Source organism: Hyperolius riggenbachi, chromosome 10, assembly GCF_040937935.1.
Source record: "Hyperolius riggenbachi isolate aHypRig1 chromosome 10, aHypRig1.pri, whole genome shotgun sequence".
NCBI lineage: Eukaryota > Metazoa > Chordata > Amphibia > Anura > Hyperoliidae > Hyperolius > Hyperolius riggenbachi.
In genome coordinates, this window is record NC_090655.1 from 242,163,530 (window position 1) to 242,185,230 (window position 21,701).

Here is a 21,701-nt window from a genome sequence, read left to right on the forward strand (position 1 = left end):
GAATAAAATTGCTTATTGCTTACAATATTCATTTGTAGATGGACTTAGTGTAAAATCCTTCCTCTCCCTGATTTACATTATGAAATGTATCACTGGTGGTGACATCGTTTGTCAGGTGATCTCTGTGCATAGATCTCTCAGTAACGGACATTCTGCAGAGTGAGATATTGCTTGCTCAGCAGTTGGGAAAAGCCATTATTTCCCACAATGCAATGAGGCAGCAAACTGTCAGGACCATGGTCATGGCATCACACTGTGGGAGAGGTTCCAACACAATACCAGCCATACAGGTGATTTGAGAAAAAATAAAGATTTATCTTGGGAAAAGAGGTATCAGCTACTGCTTAGAATGATATTCAATCCTTGGTTACAGTTCCTCTTTAAGTACTCCCATCGCTTGTAAAACAAGATTCACATTATCAGCCAAATAAAGTTACACTTACACGGCATTTTGGCATAACAGCCAACACAAACAGTACGACAATCAAACAGACGGTAGCTCAGAAGTGAATTTAATATTATTTAGTACAGACATCTTCTACAGAGTTTGACACAATATATCGTCTTGTCACTGGCTGTCCCTCAGTGGGGCTCATAATCCATCCTACCATTATTTTATTTATTGTATTTATAAATCGCTAACTTATTACGCAGCGCCATAGTCACATGTCCATCATAGTCCATGGCCTATTTGACTTTCAAGTATGTTTTTGGGATGTGGGTGGGACTGGAGAACCTGTAGGAAACGCACTCAAACATGAGAACATACAAACTCACTGCAGATAGTGTCCTGGCCCAGAGTGGAACTGAAGACCCAGTGCTGCAAGGCGAGAGTGCTGTCTGATAAAGTGTATCTGAGGAAAGTCAGTAAAATGTTGGTTTTTTTACTTACATGATGGGGCTTCTTCCAGCCCCCTGTACTCTGTTAGCTCCCTCCTGCCCTCCCAGCTCCCTTGGTGTTTTGCCGCGGTCAGCCCTATAATTCTGAAACTCAGCTCCGAGTCATGGCGGTCCCGGGCCATGTGCAGCCCTGATTGGCCTGCTGTAACTGGGAGCATTCTGCGCATGCGCAGTTTATGAAGACTGTATGCTCCTGGCTATGGAAGCATGATTGAAGGTTCATGTAGCTGGAACCACGCAAGCACAAAAGCTTTATCTCGGGGGCCTAACAGTGGCACAAAAGAGGGACCGGATGGACTTCTGGGGGCTGGAGGAAGCCCCAGGTAAGTAAATCCTTTTGTCCAAATCATCTCAGTTTTTCTTTAAATAAGCATACAATTCTGTTTTGTACTGCTCAGGATTCCAGTTGTTGTAGTAATACTGTTAGTGAGGGAGGGATCTGTGCTGTTCATCATTACATTGGGCTAGCAAAGCCAGATTTTTACTTTTGTGCCCCAGGGAAGATTTTCTGAGTCTCCCCTTCCATGGGCAGCCCCCTCTTGCATGTGTAGCATTCATGTACAGCAGCCACTCTTTCATGCACAGCTCCCTTGTGCAGCAGCTCCCTCTTCTGTGTGTTGTTCCTCAGTAGCAACTTCCCTTTTCCATGTGCAATCCCCTCTTCCATACGCAGCAAACCATCTTCTATATCCAGCTGCCCAAGGCCCAGACCATTGTGGCCTTCCCAGTAAAGGGATACTGCTTGGGGTAAAACCTCTCTCTGAGTCTGGCCGTTTGTGGTTTGAATGCTCTGTGTCACTCCTGAAGGAAGAACTATTACAAATAAGGCTAGCACTTCCTTATTCAATGTTCAGTCTAGTGTTCCGTGTGCTGCAGCCGACAGACTCAACACATCACTTTTATCGAGTGCCTGGAGGCCATTGTTGTGGCCGAAAGCAGCTTCAGACAAGAGACCACCAGGTATGGAAATGTTGGTTTATAATATATGATTGAATAAAAGTAAAACACTTAATAAGGAAGTGCTAGCCTTGTTTGAAATAGGTCATGGACTTTGTTGTGGTGCAGTCAGTCACCCGGATTCAGGCTTGTGCACTCATAGCAGTGGAGTGAGGGATATCCATTGAACTTGACTCCTTAAAGGACAACTGTAGTGAGAAGAATATGGAGGCTGCCATATTATTTCCTTTTAAACAACACCAGTTGCTTGGCTGCGCTGCTGATCTATTTGGCTGCAGTAGTGTCTGAATCACACACCAGAAACAAGCATGCAGCTAATCTTGTTAGATCTATATTGTCAGAAACATCCAATCTGCTGCATGCTTGTTCAAGGGCTATGGCTAATAATATTACAAGCAGAGAATCAGCAGGATAGCCAGACAACTGGTATTGCTTAAATGGAAATAAATATGACAGCCCACATATCCCTCTCACTTCAGTTGCCCTTTAAGGAAAGTGATTGAAGATGGAGTGGGCAGGAGAGGGGGAAGGGGGGTCAGTGGCCATCTTGTTGCCTCTTTATGCATCAGCTGTTGTGGAGCTCCTGTAGGGAGGGGAGGTTGCCACCAATGATCCTGTCTGTTTATTGGATAATGAGCTGTTTTCTCACATTCTCCTCTATTGTGCTCATAAGAGGACGATTATTTATTACAGTCCATGTTAAGCCATTACTATTTTACACAGTATGCATTGGGAACTGAAGTGCCAGCTAGAACTGTACTCCCATTGGTTGCACTGATAAAATGTCATAACGGATGTGTAATAATTCACATCACTAAGTGTCTCTCCTCTGAGGAGAATGGCCAGACTGGTTGGAGCTGAAAGAAAGGCTGTGGTGTAGAACAAGGCACAAATAGGAACACACTATCTTCTATGATAACATTAACTCTCTTACAATATAGAAAGAAAATTGTTCCATTAGATGTTTTGGTATGCTTATTACATGTTTCAGAAAATAGCACATTAGAATAATTTATGATGATGGCAGTGCATACTGACTGGAACAGCAGGACAGCGTAATAATGGGCAAGACCTGGCAGCCATGATGGAACAGAGGGGGCGGGGTCAAAGCATAATAATGAGCAAGGCCTGGCAGCCATGATGGAACAGAGGGAACGGAGTCAAAGCATAATAATGAGTAAGGCCTGGCAGCCATGATGGAACAGAGGGGGCGGGGTCAAAGCATAATAATGGGCAAGGCCTGGCAGCCAAGATGGAATAGAGGAGTCGGGGTCAAAGCATTATAATGGGCAAGGCCTGTAAGCCATGATGGAACAGAGGGGGCGGGGTGTTACATAGAACAGGGTTATAATCAGCATTCAAATAAACAATATCAAGAAACATAATAAAGTATTGGTCATCAGAATGACATAAGTAAATGTAAGTTCTCATTTCCATAAATTACCTTCCCCTCTCTCTCTTCCCAGCCATTTGATATGATATCTGGGATGCAGCAAGCCATCTGTGGAGCTACTGGGCTTATTTATACACTAAATCCTAGCTGGCATATTTCCAGTTACCCATAATCCACCTGTGAGTCACGAGTTTTACAATCCACACAGCTTCTGAATGCAAATGAACGCAAAAGAATGTATACTTACCTGTGGCTTCTTTCAGCCTTTGTAGTCTGTGGGCTCCCTCAGTGACCATCCGGACCCATTTGTTCTGTTGCAGTCAGCCCCAGTGAAATCCCTGACTAAGCCAGTCGCGTACTACTGCGCATGCCCGGCCCTGGTCGTGCTCCTTCTTGGTCGCGCTCCTATGGACAGGAGTGTTCTTCACCTGCACAGTTAGAAGCCTAAGCTTACTGTGAAGGTGCAGAATGCTCCCGCACACTGCAGCGTGACTAAGAAGGCCCGAGGCCAGGGCCGTGCATGGGTAGCAGTCAACATCTACTGGGGTTGACAATGGTAGAAGGCAGGGGAACAGATGGGACTGGATGGAAAAGTAAGTATAAATCCACTTGTTTTATTTGTCTCAGGTTTACTTTAAAGGAAACCTAAAGTAAACCCCCGCAGCAACCCACTTTTGTTTCCAGTGACCCAGCAAGTCGATGATCACTGCGCTTGCATGGCCCTGGCCACGCGCGTCCTTGATCGCACTCCCATTGCCAGGAGCATCCTGTGCATGCGTAGTACAAGATTTTTAGCAGGTTTGTCATGGCGCAGGCACAGGGCGGTTGCAGGGGCCTATGGAAGCCCCAGGTAAGTTAAAGTGGCTTTTTAAATTACTTTATGTTTCCTTTAACCTTCTTTGTAACAGTAACAGATCAGACGAGGTCAGCAGCTGCAGACAGTTAATCTCACAGTTACACCAGTTCATGAGAAAGCTTTCACTTTCTATTATTATAGAATACTCGACAATAAAAACACATCCATTTGTAATAACATTTTTTTAATAAATAATGACAGCATGGTAATAAATATATAATATTTCCACTGATAAGTATGTCCATTTACACACTGAACTGTTTTCTTTGTGTCACAGAAAAAAAGGTGTCCTCTGGGAAAACGTTTCCTGCATTCTATGCCTGCAAGAGTCTACTTTTCTACCAAAACTTTTCCCACACTCTGAACATGAAAATGGGTGATCACTTGTGATTTTTTTGGTGAATAACCAAGTTTGTTTTCTGAGCAAAACATTTCCCACACTCTAAACATCGAAAGGGCCGCTCGCCTGCATGAGATTTCTGATGTCTTAGAAGGTAAAATTTATCATTAAAACCTTTTCCACACTCTGAACATGACAAAGGAAAGATGCCTGTGTGACTTCTCTGGTGTCTAAGAAAGTTTCTTTTCTGATTAAATTTTTTTCCACACTCTGAACATGAGAATGGACATTCCCCTGTGTGAATTCTGTGATGTCTAAGAAGATTTCCTTTCATACTAAAACCTTTCCCACACTCTGAACAGGAGAAAGGTTGCTTACCTGTGTGACTTCTCTGGTGTGTAAAAAGACTTCTTTTATAATTAAAACCTTTCCCACACTCTAAACATGAAAAAATCTGCTCCCCTGTATGACTTTTCTCATGGACAACCAGGCTTACTTTCCGAGCAAAACATTTCCCACACTCTGAACATGAAAAAGGACGTTCACCTGTGTGAGTTTTCTGGTGTCTAAGAAGGTCAGAATTCTCATTAAAACCTTTCCCACACTCTGAACATGATAATGGAAAGATGCCTGTGTGACTTCTCTGGTGTCTAAGAAAGTTTTTTCTCTGATTAAATTTTTTTTCACACTCTGAACATGAGAATGGATACTCACCTGTGTGAATTCTCAGGTGTCTAAGAAGATTGCCTTTCTTACTAAATCCTTTCCCACACTCTGAACAGGAGAAAGGGCGCTCACCTGTGTGACTCCTCTGGTGAACAAGAAGGCTCCCTTTCACACCAAAACCTATTCCACACTCGGAACATAAGAATAAGTGCTGACCTGTGTGACTTTTCTGGTGAGTAACCAGGCTTGTTTTCTGAGAAAAACATTTACCGCACTCTAAACATGAAAAAGGCCGCTCGCTTGTGTGACTTCTCTGATGTCTCAGAAGGTCTCTCTTATCACTGAAACCTTTCCCACACTCTGAACATGATAATGGATGGATGCCTGTGTGACTTCTCTGGTGTCTAAGGAGGCCTCTTTTATGATTAAAACCTTTCCCACACTCTGAACATGAGAAAGGATGGATGCCTGTGTCATGTGTCGGATGTGACATCAGTGCTGTATTCTTTGGATGGAGATGTCCCTCTGAAGAGTTCCCAACATCATGTCCATCTGTTAGAGAATTAATTATATGTTAGAATATATATCAATCATATACACACACACTCATTGGCAACACCTTCACAGAGATATGAAGGGGAAAGATACCAAAATAAAACCCCAACATGAAAGCGGTAGCCACTAATACTCAGTAACCCCAAATAAACTGAATCTCACTGTCAGTGTACAGTGGATGATTTTACATTGAGCCGCGGAGTGGTGAGACAGGAAAAAAGGGTGCCTGAGGTGCTGTGTAAAACCTGGCAGTGCCGGTCACAGCAATGATAAAAGCTGTGCTTAGTGGCAATTGGTGAAAATTTAGGCACCAAAAAATAGTGGGTGACAAGGCTATCAGCTATTTTATCAGTCAATTTTAGCAGGCCAATCTTCCACCTATTGCAGCTAATTGTGTTTTTGCAGCAGGGGGGTTAAGGGTTAGACACCACTTGGGGGGAAAAGGGGGGGGGGGGGGGTTAAGGCTTGTACCAACATCTCGATTGTGGGTGCAATTCTCCTGACAACCAATGATTTTTTGAATGACACGCGATCATTTCCATGATTTTGCAACTTGGGTACAAGTGCAAGATTAGGCAAAAGATGTTTTGCGAAACATGGCGATATCGACCGTCACAGCGGATTGGATCTCTAAAATCCCTGAACTCTCATTTCACATGGTGTACAGTATCTCCTCCTCATTTGTTGGTGCTAGGATGGTATACTGAGGAATGGAGAAGGACCTTTCATATGGTGTACAGTATCTCCTCCTCATTTGTTGGTGCTATGATATTGTACTGAGGAATGGAGAAGGACCTTTCATATGGTGTACAGTATCTCCTCCTCATTTGTTGGTACTATGATGTTATACTGAGGAATGGAGAAGGACCTTTCATATGGTGTACAGTATCTCCTCCTCATTTGTTGGTGTTAGGATGGTATACTGAGGAATGGAGATGGGCCTTTCATATGGAGTACAGTATCTCCTCCTCATTTGTTGGTGCTATGATGTTATACTGAGGAATGGAGAAGGACCTTTCATATGGTGTACAGTATCTCCTCCTCAGTTGTTGGTGCTAGGATGGTATACTGAGGAATGGAGATGGGCCTTTCATATGGTGTACAGTATCTCCTCCTCATTTGTTGGTGCTAGGATGGTATACTGAGGAATGGAGATGGGCCTTTCATATGGTGTACAGTATCTCCTCCTCATTTGTTGGTGCTTGGATGGTATACTGAGGAATGGAGATGGGCCTTTCATATGGTGTACAGTATCTCCTCCTCATTTGTTGGTGCTATGATGTTATACTGAGGAATGGAGAAGGACCTTTCATATGGTGTACAGTATCTCCTCCTCATTTGTTGGTGCTAGGATGGTATACTGAGGAATGGAGATGGGCCAATCATATGGTGTACAGCATCTCCTCCTCATTTGTTGGTGCTATGATGTTATACTGAGGAATGGAGATGGGCCTTTCATATGGTGTACAGTATCTCCTCCTCATTAGTTGGTACTATGATGTTATACTGAGGAATGGAGATGGACCTTTCATATGGTGAACAGTATCTCCTCCTCATTTGTTGGTACTATGAGGTTATACTGAGGAATGGAGATGGGCCTTTCATATGGTGTACAGTATCTCCTCCTCATTTGTTGGTGCTATGGTGTTATACTGAGGAATGGAGATGGACCTTTCATATGGTATACAGTATCTCCTCCTCATTTGTTGGTGCTATGAGGTTATACTGAGGAATGGAGATGGGCCTTTCATATGGTGTACAGTATTTCCTCCTCATTTGTTGGTGCTATGATGTTATACTGAGGAATGGAGATGGGCCTTTCATATGGTGTACAGTATCTCCTCCTCATTTGTTGGTAATATGATGTTATACTGAGGAATGGAGATGGACCTTTCATATGGTGTACAGTATCTCCTCCTCATTTGTTGGTAATATGATGTTATACTGAGGAATGGAGATGGACCTTTCATATGGTGTACAGTATCTCCTCCTCATTTGTTGGTGCTGTGATGTTATACTGAGGAATGGAGATGGGCCTTTCATATGGTGTACAGTATCCCCTCCTCATTTGTTGGTACTATGCTGTTATACTGAGGAATGGGGATGGGCCTTTCATATGGTGTACAGTATCCCCTCCTCATGTGTTGGTACTATGATGTTATACTGAGGAATGGAGATGGACCTTTCATATGGTGTACAGTATCCCCTCCTCAGTTGTTGGTACTATGCTGTTATACTGAGGAATGGAGATGGGCCTTTCATATGGTGTACAGTATCTCCTCCTCATTTGTTGGTGCTCTGATGTTATACTGAGGAATGGAGATAAGCCTTTCATATGGTGTACAGTATCTCCTCCTCATTTGTTGGTACTATGAGGTTATACTGAGGAATGGAGATGGGCCTTTCATATGGTGTACAGCAGTGTTTCTCAACATTTTATCGGTGTGTACCCCTTTTAAAGCCCTGTACTCACCAAGTACCCCCTAGCATAGTAAACATTATCACAAGTACCCCTTGACAAATATATATTTAATTGTAGTACATTATAATTGGTTCTAAACCATTTCCAAGCCTTTACTATTGCTTTTAATTAGCTAAAATACTAATTTGGGGTTGTTTTAAATAAGATTTATCATTTTCTTAAACTCTAAATTTGTTGTTCTTGGCTAAGTATATCAAGCCCGAGTACCCCCTGGAACCATTAGAAGTACCCCCTGGGGTACGCGTACCACACGTTGAGAACCTAGGGTGTACAGTATCTCCTCCTCATTTGTTGGTACTATGATGTTATACTGAGGAATGGAAATGCACCTCAACTGGACCTATATTTTATTCTAATTGGACCTAACTTTCATGCCTCACCTGCCCCTATTTTTCAACCTGTCCCATACCTAAAGATTCTCTTAACTAACTTGTACCTCTACCTGATCCCAGTAGCCCTAAATTTAAACATTTGATCTACCATTACTCCAGTCTAATCTTATCTCACTGAAATGAAAACTAATTCAGCATTTGATGATTATAACTTACCTGTGCTAATATTCTGAAAACATTTGCCTTCTCTGATTGTTTTAACTTTTTTATCATCTTCCATACACTGATGATCACTTCTTACATGCATATCTTCTTTATTTTTCTTCAACATTTTCCCATCCTCTTTAGAGAGCCAATCATCTCTCATATCTCTCTCGTCTTCTTCTTCCTCCTCTTTAATTGTCCTCAAGTTACCCTCCTCCATAGACTGCTGATTACTCCTCACATACGTCTCTTCTTCTTCCTCTTTACCTCTCCTCATCATGTCACCTCCCTCCATACACTGCTGATCACCTATCACTAATGTCTCTACTTCCTTTTTTATTGAATTTATTGATCCACCCTCCACTGCAGATTGTTGCTGAAACTTCACATGAGTCTCTTCTTTCTCTTCAATATCAGTTTTAAGATCAGTAAATTCCACACCCTATGTTCAAAAAATCAAGACAAAGAACGTGTTTGAATTTTAAGAGTAGAAAAAGTAGAATTTTAAGAGTAGAAATTGAAACCAGAGATCTGATATCTCGAAAACCTCTTTGGCACTCCTCGTGCAACCTTCAAAATTACTTGCGTCCCAAGACAAGCGCATCCATACTGCGTAGTTGTGTGCCAAAATGTGTTTACTTCCAAAGGCTGAAGAGGAGTACCAAAAATATAGGTGGTTGTGTAACTTCAGTGGCGGATAGTGCTGGAATGACGGGAGGGACTGAGAAGGCTCTATGCCATCCAGAGCCTCCCCTCTTCTTAGGTAAGTATCTAAACTTAACCACTTCACAGCTCCAGTACAGTATATCTACTCCCCTGCAGACTTCATCTAACCGCCCAGGGGAGTAAATATACGTAGTCGCGTTGCTACCACTGCTGTACGTGCTCCCGCTTACTTGTGCGCTCGTTCATGTTGCCATCTGCCCACCAGGAGGTCAATGAATGGGAAAGCAATTCCTAATCATTGATCTAAGTCCCCGTAGCAATTATCGGCGCCTTTTATGAGAAGCTGCACGATCATTCTAATAAATAAAAGTTTCCCATCTTCAGTACACTTCCTGTAAGCATACATATTTTGCTTACAGGACGTATAAAAAAAAAAAGACTGAGGCCATCTTGTGGCCAAATAGTAAAACTACAACTAAAAGTATTTTTTTTAAATGCAAAGACCTGTTTTTACATTTTAAATTAACCCCTTACCTCCCACACTTCCCAATAATTACCAACATTTATTTTTTTTGTAAAAAAATACAATGCAATAAATTTACAATTATAAAAAATGCATAAATAGTTTTCTTAGGGACTGAACTTTTTTAATATGTATGTCAAGATGGTATAATACTGTTACTTTATAAATTATGGGCTTTTTATTAATGATGGATGCAAAACTGAAAAAAAATGCATCTTTATTTCCTAATAAAATATTGGCGCCAGACATTGTGATAGGGACATCATTTCAATGGTGTAATAACCGGTACAAATGGGCACATAAATTACGTGGATTTTAATTATGGTAGCATGCATTATTAAAAAAATTATAATGGCCAAAAACTGAAATATAAGGATTTTTTTCCAATTTTTTTCTTATTTTTCCATTAAAAAACATTTAGAATAAAATAATTCTTGGCATAATTTACCACCCAAAGTAAGCCTAATTAGAGATAAAAAAAAAAAAACACATTTAACACATTTCATTCTGATAAGTAGAGATAAAGTTATTGGCAAATGAATGGAAGGAGCTGAAATGTGAAAATTGCTTGGATGCTGAAGGGGTAAAACCCCTCAGTTGTGAAGTGGTTAAGTGAGTTTCCTCAGGTATGCTTTGAACCTTTAGTTCCACCTACCTGATAATGGTGAGGGATGGTGTGATCTTCCTGTGGATAATCCGAGGAATAAAGAGGACCTGTACATCTCTCTGGTCGATTACTGTTACTTGATCCATCTGTAAGAAAAAACACACACACTGAGTGAATACTTTGTCTCTATGTGTTTCTCAGATGATGGGGGATCTAGGTGGACCCAGCATACTGCTCTCTCCTCTAAAAAAATGAAATCTCCTCTTACCTGGTGATGTGAGAGGCGGCTGGTTCTCCATCATGATGTCCTTGGAGAGGTCTTTGTGTCGTTCTATATTCTGCCACTCCTTCTTGGAGGAGAAGGTTGGGACATCCTGACAACCTATAGAAACCTGACACACACAATGACACAGTCACCATCCAGACATCTCCCTTGCCATTACATGGCAATGTCCAATAATTCCCAGCTCTGAGCTCTGCTCACCTCTCCCATCAGCAACTCAGTGATCTTGTTGATGACTTGTATAATCTTCTTCTTCATGTTCTTTTTAGGTACCAGGAAGTGAGGTGGAGGAACTGTGATTGTCACCTGGTCACCAGACTTCACAGGAGGAAATCCCTGTATTGAGAAACCACCAGTAATGTTATGTGACCTCCCACAATTCTTCTCACCTTTCTGGTTTGGTCTGTCTTTTATGGTAATAATAGATATAAGAGTAATGTCATGAGAGCCTCCCACATTACTACTCACCCCCAAGGATGAGCCAGCGAGTATGAAATGGACCCTACGTGTTGATGGGCACAGGTCACGGCAGAGATGGTTTACTCATGTCACCGCCACTCGGCAAGTTAGAACTCTCTGCTGCAGCCTGTGCCCACCAACACACATGTTCAACTTTTATATTCATTGGCTCATACTTTTTCACTACTTGGTCAAATGTGTTGTCATGTGACCTCCCAGAATCCTCCTCACCTCTCCTGCTAGCAGGCAGATGATCTCTAGGGTGAGGTTGAATATGCTCTCAGTCATGTAACTCCAGTCCTCTTCCATCCTCACTGATGTGGTCATATCATCCATCCAAGCAGTCCTTATCTGTAGGCCGAAAACAAAAATGAGGCACGGTACTGAAGGAGCAGGCAAAGGGAACAGGCAATTAGTGAAATCAAGACAAAATAAAAAGTTCAGCAACAGGTTAGCAAATACATGAATAGGCTAGGAAAAAAAACAAATCAAGAAATTGGTAAAACGGGAAGGATACAAGCTTTGGCATCAAATGGTGGTAATCTTGCTCAGCTGCACACAGATAGACCAGATTCCAAATGTGGTCTTTTCCAAGCCATAATATACTCTGCTGTGCTAGAACTCCAATTGCCTTGATACAATCCCACACTGGTGCTAGGAGATCCCGCCTTTAGATAGGGCTGTTACCACGATTCCACTCTCATCAGAGTCATGCAGAAAGAGAAAAGATAAATGGGAACTCCCTCAGTACTCTCGCCATATTTTTACAAGCCTTACATTGGTAGTATTGTCTCACACTCACTAAAGGATCAAACCCATAGTCTGTAAGGGGAGTGCGTCAGCTGAAAAGAGGGATAACGCCCTCTATGCAGTATTCAACAAGGAAAAAAGATGGCACATCCAAAATTAATCTTTATTGGTTCCATGTAAAAAATATGGCCATATGTGTTACATGGAACCAATAAAGATTAATTTTGGATGTGCCAGCTTTTTTCCTTGTTGTATTTTTACAAGCAACGGGTCTGTCAGACCCTCCCGCGGAGCAGTCGTTCTGCCGACAGTAGCATGTGTGTACAAGCTGTCTGCAGACTGAAAAGACCATTTTTGACTTATCCGCCGCTTGTACACATGTGCTACTGTCGGCAGAATGACTGCTCCACGGGAGGATCTGACGGACCTGTCGCTTGTAAAAATACGGCATGTGTATGCGCCTTAAAGCACTCATAAGATAAAAATGGCACTCATGTATGTGGGTCCTAACTCCTGTAGGACTCACTGGTTGCAATTGCTTCCCACCTTAGTGGTACTACACCAAACACTTTTCCAGTTGCGAACTCTCTGAATCTTGCCTGCTCTCAACCCCCATGATAACAGCCTATCAAAAGGAGGGATCTCTCAGGACCAGTGTGTGATTGTATCAAGGCAATTGGTGGAGTTCTAGTGCAGCAGAGTATACTATTGTTGTTGTCGAATCAGGAAATGTCCAAAGACTCAGGTCTGCAAGGACAACAAAGTTTTGGCAACTTAATGGAGAAAGAGGCTGTTCTAATGCCTGCTACACACCATTTAATTTAGATAGACGGGTCAGATTGATTTTTTCCGACAGGTCCGATCTTATTTCTGATAGTTTTCTGATCATTTTTTTTTTTTTATCACTTCTATACAAAAATGATCGGAAATCAGATCGGACCTGTCAGAAATAATTGCATGGTGTGTACTAGGCATTAAAGCCAATGGGAACCGCTTCGTTTAAAAAGAAACCAGATACTTACCTAAGGAGAGGGAAGGCTCTGAGTCCTAATGAGCCTTTCCTCTCCTCTCCCGGTGCCCTCGGTGCAGCGCTGGCTCCCCCTTTTAAAGCCCTGCCGCGGGGGACTTCAGAAGTTTTCGAGAGCTGAGTCCTCCCGAAGTCAGTGCGTGAGAGAGGGCACTCGCACGTGCGCAGTATGGAGCGGCCAGTCTTCAGGAGCACTCGGGCTCCATAAGACATTTTCTAAAGTTACCTTCGCCTGGCTGAAGGAGCAGTATTTGACCAGTTTAGTTAAATACTGCTCCCAGGGAGAGCTCTGCACCGAGGGCACCGGGAGAGGATAGGGAAGGCTCATTAGGACCCAGAGCCTTCCCTCTCCTTAGGTAAGTATCTGGTTTGAAGCGGTTCCCATTGGCTTTAAATAGACCATGAATTAACATAAACAGGATGCAGCTGGTGGGGAGTGATTGAACTGAAAGATAACTTGGAACAATCCACAGACCAGACAGGGAACTACAAGTCCTTGTATAGATAGTGAAAAGCCACCTACTGGTGGATAGTGGAAGTGCAGGGCAGTTCAAGTATATACTTCCACCAGCAGGTAGGAAATGGAAATACATAGTTCATGATTAGATCCATAGAAGTGGAGATCATCCACAACAGAGCTAAGATGCAGGCTGTACAGAGAACCCTCAGGGACAGCCCAGCACATACAGGCAGGGTGTAAGACACAGGCAGGGACAGCATACACTGAATGGCACCACCACACGCTGTAGCTTGCATTGTGTACAGGAACATCTGCACAGCATGCGGGATAAACCCTCCCAAATGATAGGAGGTCCCACAGAAGGTTACAGAGGAGACCAGGGCTAAGATCCTGTAGGATATCTACATCCAGATGGACAGACAGGCTCTGGCCAATCAACCAGCCATTAAGGTAGTAGAAAAGGATCAGAAGACAACAGTGGTGACTGATGTGGCAGCTCCAAGTGACAGAAACATCAGAAGGAGGAGAATGAGGAACTAGAGAAGTACCAGGGTCTGAGAGAGGAACTATAGCGATTCTGGGGGGTGAAGACCAAAGAGGTCCCAGTGGTGGCAGGAGTAGTCATCACTTTCACTCCTGAGCTAGGAGATTGGCTCCAGAGTAGTGCAGTGAAAGGAACAGATAGGATTTTGTGCAAAACTTTCTAGCTTAGAGCTCCCCAAGCCTGTCCCAGGGCCGGTGCTACTATACAGGCAAAGTGAGCAATCACCCCAGGGCCACAGAGTCTTTAGTGGCCCCTAAAGATTTCTCCCCTTCATCTTAATTGTTGCCTCTGCAGAGTCTTTGGCAGAGTAGCCTCTCACTTGTGCTGGCGAGCAGGTGAGATGCTACACTGCCATAGACTTTGCAGGGACCCCAGTTAAGTAGGGAGGTGATTGGGAGGGAGGGTCAGCAGCCAGCTCAGGAGGGAAATTTAGCTGCAACAAAGGGCCCCTAATGCTGCTTTTTTGTTGGGGGTGACTGTTGGGGTTCCCCGGGTTAATTTTGCCCTGGGGCCCCATTGCTACTAGAACCAGCCGTGCCCTGTCCTCAAGGCCCACCAACAGTGCATGTTTTGTAGAAAATCACAAACATGCACAGGAAAGGAAATTAGTGTCTTAGCTGAGCTGATTATCTACCTCTGTGGATTTCCACCAAACAAGCACTGTTGGTGGCACTTCTATGGGTGTAACAGCAGCTGCTGGTGATAGGGAAGGGATATGGGGGTTACATTGAAGTAAATATAAAATACTCTCTTACCTCCCCTGCTGCCAGCCCCAGCAATGTCTCCTCTGGACTTCCTCCCTCTTCATCTATGGCTTCCTGTCTGTCTGCCTTTCCACATAAATAATTGCCACCACCATCTTGTGGAGAATAGAGGAACTGCAGCCTTTGCAGTAAACGACAGTATTTGTTTCATACTGTATTTGTATTGTGTTTAGTGACTCGGGGGCAAACCCAGGATTTTCAAGGGGGGGGGGGGGGGGGATTCCTGAAATGTCTCCCTCAGCCACCAGAATACAGTAAAACAATATGGTATTGGACATCATGCTTGGTACACACAATGCAATTTACCATCCGTCTGACCGACCGACAATGGGATCGATCAGGAGTTTGGAGCAGTTTGGATACAGGTAATAATGAGGACAGCCGGCGAAACGTCGGGGAAACTGTCTGCCTGCCGCATGGGACGCCACGCTGTCCCGTTCTCCGCTCCAGGATCACGCTGAGGCCTCACTACACGGCCTCCACAGCCACCTTGCTACACACATAGGACTCCTGTAGTGCTTATCACAGCTGGGTCTGCTATGCTCAACTACGTTTGCCTTCAAGCGTCCATGCAGGATCTGCATCCCTGAGTCCTGAGGATTCAACATCCTGTACTCCCAGCAAGGCACAGAACGCTATCTTATCTGCACCCAGGGATCTGGTGAGATGAACTGTTCCCTTTGCCTCTGCTGCTGTGGTGAGATGAACTGTTCTACATAGTATGGTTGTTTTGGAGCATATGATATTGTTTCTGGACTTGCCTTGCTGAGGAGACATCCTGTTCATCATTCATATTTGACAGACAGCGATGTGACATCCATGCCTGCTATTCTGTTTGCTATGCAATGAGGGATGAATTACATGACCCCTTGTGACACTAACAATTAGGCTTATGCTACTGCTAACGCTGCTGGACTTTGCTTGCTATCAGCCCTTGCCATTATATACGGGCATCACATGCTATTGCATGCAGTTGAACTTATCCTGCAACTTCCTTTTAGCTATTAGAGTCAGATGCCGGCGAGTGTTTGCTTGTGTGGTGTGGTGATTTGAGCGGATGAGTCGTGACGGGGTGGCCATCCCATGCAATTTTAATATATATTATTTAGAGATTGGAGTCTTTTGGTAGAAATAAAATTTGATATGTTTAATAACAATTAACATGTGAGTTCTCTGTTTATTGGGAGTGTATGTCCTACCAGTTAGTATTATCCCTGCCACAATTTTGATTATTAATAATGAGGACAGCTGACATTGGTAATGAAGTGGAAAGTGAAGCATTCACATAGCTGGACAAGGGGCTGTGCTCATACCTGACCCTAAGTTCCCCAGAGCTTCTCCATGATCTGTACACACACTGCTGCTGCTCCATCCAAACTCAGCTGTAGCAGGAAAAGAAAGAGGGCAGTGCTGTGATCTGCAGGATACCTGCAGATATTCTGGTGTCTCAATCTGTGCCCGTCTCCGGACACTCCACCGGCACTGGTCTGTTGGGGGGGGGAATGATTCTGGGCAGCTGTAATTCTCCCCTCCGTTTGCCTATGAATTTTGTGATCAGATGTGGGCTGCAAGGCTTGTGTAAACTCATTAAAGGATACCCGAGGTGAGAGGTATATGGAGGCTGACATATTTATTTACTTTTAAACAATAACTGTTGCTTGGCAGTCCTCCTGATCCTGTGTCTCTTATACTTTTAGCCATAGGCCCTGAACAAGCATGCAGCAGATCAGGTACTCTGACTCAATTGACAATGGTTTTACTGGATTAGCCATATGCTTGTTCCAGGGTTTTGACTCAGACACTATTTATGCCACATGATCAACAGGGCTGCCAGGCAACTGGCATGGTTTACAAGGTAATAAATATGGCAGCCTCCATATCCTTCTCACCTTGGGTTCTCTTTAAGGAAAGGGTCACACATATCTCTGCAACTTCTGGCTGATATTTTTCACATTTCTGATTCTGCATTTTGCAAATTTGTTTTCCAATTTTTTTTTGGGTGCGTTCTGTATGTGTGAGTCACATGAGTCTGCATCCATCATCTGCAACCAGAATCCACACGGCTTCCAATGAACGCATTTACCCTTCTCTGTAACCGTGACATATCAGACAAGGTCAGCAGCTGCAGACAGTTATTCTCACAGTTACTCTAGTCCATGAGAAAGCTGTGTACACGGCCATGAGCAAACGCTTTCACTGTCTATCACTATACAATAGCAACACATCTATTTGTAATTACTTGCTTTATTAAAAAAAATAATGACAGCTTGATAATAAATACTGTATATATTACTAGCTGATGATGACGACCCAGCGTTGCTCAGGTATGCATTTGGTTGTTGCTGGCCCACTTTTTCTAACCTTGACACACAGTCACTCAGTAACCAAGTTTGTGAGCTTTGTGGTCCTTGGCATCAATAATTAAAATTTTCCCATTGAAATAAAATACATCTGATTGGCTGTTTGTGGCTTCGCCCCTGTATTGAATTTGAACCCCAGTGACCAAATGACTGTACCATGTGTGAGGCCTCTGCCATTAATAGTGTAAGAATGGCAGCAGTGTAAATATTCCCCTTTAAAATCAATAGGTGAATTTTGATTAGCTGTTTTAGGCTCCACCCACTTTTCTGAATATGAATCCCAGTCACCCAGTGACCAAGTGTGCCAAGTTTGAAAATCCTGCGATTAATAGTGTAAGAATGGCTGCAGTTTATTAAAAAAATAAAAATCAATGGCTGAAATTTGATTGGCTGTTCTATGCTCCGCTCACTTTTCCTGAATTTGTAACCTAGGTCACCAAGTGACCAATTGTGCCAAGTTTGGGGGCTTTATTACTGTAAGAATGGCAGCCTTTTACATTTATCTCATTGAGATGAATGGGTGAAATCTGATTGGCTGTTTGCAGCTCCGCCCAGCTGTGCAGGGGGGACATGAGGCCCCCAGAACATATCATCCCAGGTAGTAAGGGATCTGTATAGCAAGTTTCGTTGAAATCGGTGAAGATGTTTTCAAGTGATCATTGTACATACATTCAGTAATCAAGCCAGAGTCCCCCAAACTTGGCACAGTTGGTCACTTGGCAACCGAGGTTACAAATCCAGAAAAAGTGGGTGGAGCATTAAACAGCCAATCAAATTTCAGCCATTCATTTTCAATGGGAAATTGTAAACTGCAGCCATTCTTAGATTGTAAATCGCAGGGTTTTCAAACTTGGTACACCTGGTCACTGGGTGAATGAGCTCACAAACTTGGTCATTGAGTGTTTGCGTATTAGGGTTAGAAAAAACTAGGCAGAGCCAACACCAGCCAAATATATACCCGGGCAACGCCGAGTCATCAGCTAGTGCAGTGGTGCTCAACCTTTTTTGGCCCAAAGGCCGAACTTCAAATCAAGAAAAATCTCGAGGGCCGGAACACATGCATACAAAATTTCGATGTAAAACTTTTAACGTTTTTCTAGTAACAGTTAACATGGTGTTGGAAATGGGAAGAAAACGACAAGAATTGTTGTACTCACCATTTGATGCACATTTTCTTAATGAGAAGTTTGCGGCAGATTAATGCAGCAATGGTATCAGAGTCCAGTACGGTACCTGGGTGTATGCACAGGGCAGATTAATGCAGCAATGGTATCAGAGTGGCCTGTAGTGTGCTGGCTGAGGAGGCTGTCAGCTCTGTGTGGGGCTGAGGAGGCTGTCAGCTCTGTGTTTGGGGCTGAGGAGGCTGGCAGCTCTGTGTTTGGGGCTGAGGAGGCTGGCAACTCTGTGTTTGGAGCTGAGGAGGCTGGCAGCTCTGTGTGGGGCTGAGGAGGCTGGCAGCTCTGTGTTTGGGGCTGAGGAGGCTGGCAGCTCTGTGTTTGGGGCTGAGGAGGCTGGCAGCTCTGTGTTTGGGGCTGAGGAGGCTGGCAGCTCTGTGTTTGGGGCTGAGGAGGCTGTCAGCTCTGTGTTTGGGGCTGAGGAGGCTGTCAGCTCTGTGTTTGGGGCTGAGGAGGCTGTCAGCTCTGTGTTTGGGGCTGAGGAGGCTGTCAGCTCTGTGTTTGGGGCTGAGGAGGCTGTCAGCTCTGTGTTTGGGGCTAAGGAGGCTGTCAGCTCTGTGTTTGGGGCTGAGGAGGCTGTCAGCTCTGTGTTTGGGGCTGAGGAGGCTGGCAGCTCTGTGTTTGGGGCTGAGGAGGCTGGCAGCTCTGTGTTTGGGGCTGAGGAGGCTGGCAGCTCTGTGTTTGGGGCTGAGGAGGCTGGCAGCTCTGTGTTTGGGGCTGAGGAGGCTGGCACAGCGTGTGCCCCGGTGTCTGCCCGCGGTGTCCTGCGGAGGGGGAGAGGATCGGGTGGTATTGCGTAGTATGGCACTCGGCGGGACGCGCATACACCAGCGTGCGCTCGTATTCAGCCCCGGGTAGCGCTGAGATAGTTAGAAAGCCTCGCTCATTGGTTACTGCAGGAGCCTTCCTCCAATAGGAATTAGGCTAATTCCTATTGGAGGAAGGTTCCTGCAGTAACCAATGAGTGAGGCTTTCTGACTATCCCAGCGCTACCCGGGGCTGAATACGAGTACACGCTGGTGTATGCGCGTCCCGCCGAGTGCTGATACAACGCAATACCACCCGATCCTCTCCCCCTCCGCAGGCAGACACCGCGCGGGCCACAGAAACTGGCTTCGCGGGCCACAAATGGCCCGCGGGCCGTAGGTTGGGCACGGCTGAGCTAGTGTATATATATATGTATATATATATATATATATATATATATATATATATATATATATATATATATATATATATATATATATATATATATATCCTACCAAAAGTTTTCCCAAACTCCAAACATGAGAATGGGTGCTCTCCTGTAACTTCTCTGGTGAATAACTAGGCTTTCTTTCTGAGCAAAACATTTCCCACTGTCTGAACAAGGAAAGAGGCGCTCTCGCCCTTTTCTGACATCTAAGGTCACATTTCTCATTAAAACCTTTCCCACACTCCGAATATGAGAGGATAAGAATAGATGCCTGTCTGACTTACCTGGTGTCTAAGAAGGTTTCTAATAAACAAATTTCCCACATTCAGATCATGAGAAAGAATGGACACCTGTGTGAATTCTCTGGTGTCTAAGAAGTTGTACTTTCTTACTAAAACTTTTCCCACACTTTGAACATGAGAATGGGCAATCACTTGTGTGACTTTTCTGGTGACTAACAAGCTTCCTTTATGATGAAAACCTTTTCCACATTCTGAACATGCTAAACGATAGATGTCTGTGTGACTTCTCTGGTGTATAAAAAAAGTTTGCTTTCAAACCAAAACTTTTCCTACACTCTGAACATGAGAATAGGCGCTTGCCTGTGTGACCTCTCTGGTGTCTTATCAGGTTTCCTTTATGATTAAAACGTTTTCCACACTCTGAGCATGATAAACGATACATGACTGTATAATGTGTCTGATGTGACATCGATGCTGAATTCCTGTGATGAAGATGTCCCACTGAAAAATTCCCGACATGTCCATCTAGTGGGAAATCGCATTATTTTTTTAGTAACTATTAGTCACATTGGGCTTGATTCATTTAGCTTAATGTGAGGGAGCGCTCGCTAAAAAGAGCTTGCATAGCAGGGCACATTGAGGAAGGGCTCTGCCCGAAAAATGTCGTGAGTGTGCCTCAGCATGCTATCTAATACAGTTTTCAACTGAAGCCATTTGTGTGCCGTCTTCATTTGCATCGTTGTACTATGTAAGGAGCATGCCTTCCTTAGTTGCGTACATTGGCCCAAAATGCTGCCTGTCACGCTGCGCATACAAGGTAAGGGCTTTCTGTAAGCCCACCTGAACCATCTTCAGCAACAATAGCAGCGCTGCACTCGCATACTGGTGGTACTGGAGTGGGCAATGGTCCTGTGTGCATATAAATGCCAGGACCATTGCCCACTCCAGTACCGCTAGTATGGTTCTGCTATAGGTGCCAAAGGCGGTTCAGGCGGGCTTACTGAAAGCCCCTACGTTATATGTGTTGCATGACTGAGTAAAAATGTATCAAAGCTAGGTAACATCTCGCGCTAGAAGGAGCGGCAGTACAGCGCTGCTGCCGATCGCAGCGCTGTACATGTAAATAGACAACGTTCATGCCATCTAACAGTCTCCCGAGCGTCAATAGCCGCTCGGAGACTGAAGGTGGGGCGGAGCTCCGCCCCCCAAGCAGGAGATGCGATTGCGTAGCCTGCGCACGATCTCCTGCATTAGCTGGCCCCAGGACTTTAGGCCAATCGGCGTTAGGCGGTCCTGGGGCTGCCGCCGTGGCCACGCCCATCGGCATGATGCGGTCGGCAAGAGGTTAAAGGGAGCGCGCATAACTTTAGTGTGCAAATTTGGACAGAGGCGCCAGGCAGGTTAAAATGATCTAAAAACAACTAAAAAGGAGGATTACAGGTGGACTTACCTCCTGAAATGATGGACAATTGAGATTGTTCAAATCGCAAATAACAATTTATTTCGGCACTCCGCAACGCGTTTCGCAGGTATAACCCGCTTCATCAGGCAAGGAGTGCACAGAGGCGCATTGCCACTATTGGACCTTTTTGAGCTTGCACTCCTTGCCTGATGAAGTGGTTTATACCTGCGAAATGCGTTGCGGAGTGCCGGAATTAATTGTTATTTGCGATTTGAACAATCTCGATTGTCCATCATTTCAGGAGGTAAGTCCACCTGTAATCCACCTTTTTAGTTGTTTTTAGATTATTTTAACCTGCCTGGCGCCTCTGTCCAAATTTGCACAGTATATAGTCCACCTTGGGTGGAGGGGACTGTCCCCTTCTTTCTATCTACAGAGAGCGACTTGCATTTCAAGTGGTTGCCTATGTGGTAACCCGTGTTTGTGAGTATATCCACATCTGTTAATTATTTTGCCAACAATTGTTAGACTTACTGCACTACATTGGGCTCTCGGTTTT

The 21,701-nt window shown here is 44.2% G+C and overlaps 1 protein-coding gene across 1 annotated transcript; it reads right to left on the reverse strand.

Moving 5' to 3' along the window:
• Nucleotides 1-4,273: 4,273 nt before the first annotated feature.
• Nucleotides 4,274-19,723, reverse strand: LOC137537006 (zinc finger protein 300-like). The gene is made up of 8 exons (XM_068259165.1): nt 19,566-19,723; nt 14,760-14,889; nt 11,455-11,574; nt 10,966-11,100; nt 10,750-10,873; nt 10,530-10,627; nt 8,698-9,127; nt 4,274-5,664 (listed from the first exon to the last, which is right to left on the reverse strand). Exons 1-8 carry the CDS (start codon nt 19,721-19,723, stop codon nt 4,487-4,489), a joined length of 2,373 nt encoding a protein of 790 aa, XP_068115266.1. The 3' UTR covers nt 4,274-4,486.
• Between the last annotated feature and the right edge of the window lie 1,978 nt (nt 19,724-21,701).